Source organism: Bison bison, unplaced genomic scaffold (assembly GCF_000754665.1).
Source record: "Bison bison bison isolate TAMUID 2011002044 unplaced genomic scaffold, Bison_UMD1.0 scf7180017850700, whole genome shotgun sequence".
In the NCBI taxonomy this organism is placed as follows: domain Eukaryota; kingdom Metazoa; phylum Chordata; class Mammalia; order Artiodactyla; family Bovidae; genus Bison; species Bison bison.
In genome coordinates, this window is record NW_011481273.1 from 9,688 (window position 1) to 11,863 (window position 2,176).

General features: G+C 57.0%; 1 protein-coding gene across 1 annotated transcript in view; it reads left to right on the top strand.

The window, feature by feature from the left end:
• The first annotated feature begins 510 nt into the window (after positions 1–510).
• The window catches only part of MAEA (macrophage erythroblast attacher), a 13,518-nt gene continuing 11,852 nt past the window's right edge, over positions 511–2,176 (top strand). The window contains exons 1-3 of the mRNA XM_010849027.1: positions 511–536; positions 1,626–1,677; positions 1,837–2,040. Coding sequence (XP_010847329.1) covers positions 511–536; positions 1,626–1,677; positions 1,837–2,040 — 282 coding nt within the window. The remainder of the gene's footprint in view (positions 537–1,625; positions 1,678–1,836; positions 2,041–2,176) is intronic.

Genomic DNA, 2,176 nt, shown 5'->3' on the forward strand with positions numbered 1-2,176 from the left:
GGGTGCCCCCTTCCCCAGCTGCCCTGGGGGGGAGCTGTGGCGGAGGGTGGTCCCCCCTGTTTTGCTGTGGCCTCTGCCGCCGCCAGGCTGGCTTCCCGACCCCCCTCCCGGTTCCTGCCTCCACGTGTCCTGGGTCCAGGATGGGAGCAGGTTTATTATTTCTACCATTTCACCTCAAAACAGCACGTTGGCTTTCTTGTTTCTGAGGATGGTAGATATACCCCCAAAGTGAGATAAGATATTTGAAAACATTTTATCACAAGTCTCAGGAGTTCATGACACAGGAATCATCAGGTTTGGAGAACACGCGGTCTGGGGTTGGGTGGGACAGAAGGCGAGGGATCCCTGCTGCCTCGGGAGAGCCCCCACCAAGGGCCTCCCTGGCCCAGGCCTCGGGCTGTTAAGAGCAGGGGTCTGATGGCAAGAACGCTGCACCTCTGGTGAGGGAGCCTAGAAGCGGCTTGCCCAGCAGGCGTTGGCGCCCGGGGTCACAGCCGCACACTGTGCGCCATGACTCCGCCCCCAGCCTGCGTCTGGTAGGCGTGGTCCCAGCAGCTGCTACCTCCGGCCTCCGGTGGAGGCTGCCTTCCATCTGAGCATCAGGTTGTTCTGCGACAGTAGCCAGCACAGTGGGAGGTGACAGGTACACAGGACACCATGATGGAGACTCAGCAGGAATAGGAGATCCGCACAGACTTCAGAGGTAGAAACTAGCAGATATCACACTTCACTGTGTTTAAAGGATGAAAAAACAGCTTGGAGATATCTGCAGGGGGTAGAAAGTGAAAGTGATTTGAAGTTAAAAACAACCAAGTAAAAATTCAAGAAAAGAAAGATAAATGAAAAACTCAGATTTTATTTAAAACAAATATTTTAACATTTAACAATCAGATCCAGCTAAAAGGAGAGTTAAAGAGCTGGAAGGTGGGCCTGAGGAAATTACCTGGGATACAGCACAGAGATGAAAAGAGGGCAAGAGATTGGCGAGTGGGGCAGAGCTTGCCGTGGGCCCCGAGTGCAGGGAGAGGGACCGGGAGGTTTTCACTGACGGTCCGCAGCTCAGAGACCTCAACACAATAAATGCAAAGGAGCCTACCTGGGATTTTCACTCAGTGAGACTGAAGAACCTAAAAAAGCAGGTAGAGGAGAGTCCCTTTTTCAAGGAACAGCAAATACCGTGACAGCCGACTTCTTGACGGTGGAATGTGCTGGAAGCAGCCAAGGGCTGACCAGGACTCCGCACATGGTGTCCAGTGCGTAGCCACCAGCCTCCGGTGCCACTGACGTTCCCATGGAAAAGTCACGGACCCGGTGCCAGGGTCCCACAGCCACACTTGAGGTGGTCGCCAGTGGCTGCTGTGTGGTTAGCGGGTATAGAACACTGCCGCTTGGCCATCGTAATTCTGAGCTAAATAGCCTTTAGAGAAAGTATCACAAAAGATGAAACTCAGGTTATAACGACAAGGTGGGCTCATTAACCGGGAAGCTGGACATATGTAAAGTTCCCTGCCTCGGGCAGTGCACCTTGAGTACCTAAAACAGAAAGTAACATCCCTGTGGGGAGGACAGACCCTACCTTCGCCTTGGAAACAGTAGCTCCTCCCCTCTCCTCCTGTGTGGCCCAGGGGCCTGCTGCCCACTCTGGCCTCCCTGCTGCCCAGCCTTCTGGTGGTCCGGGTAGGCGGTCTAGGTGGGTGGGCCGGGTGGGAGTCCGGTGGAAGTCTGGTGGGTGGTCCAGGTGGGAGTCCGGTGGGCGGTCCAGGTGGGAGTCCAGTGGCAGTCCCTTGGGCGGTCCATTGGGCAGCCGGAGATCCTGAGCGCTTGTGACTGGCACAGGCGGTGGAGTCCATCCAGGCGGAGGATGAGAGCGCCAAGCTGTGCAAGCGCCGGATTGAGCACCTCAAGGAGCACAGCAGTGACCAGCCAGCGGCAGCCAGCGTGTGGAAGAGGAAGCGCATGGACCGCATGATGGTGGAGCACCTGCTGCGCTGTGGCTACTACAACACGGCTGTGAAGCTGGCACGCCAGAGCGGCATCGAGGTGGGCACGGACGGGACCCTCACCGTGTCCTGAGCCGGGCAGCCCCTCCCTCGCGTGATGACTTGGAGTAACGGGTATGGACGGGGTCGCCCCTGCCACCCCAAGCCAGAGACTTCCTGTGCCCGCTCCTCGTGTG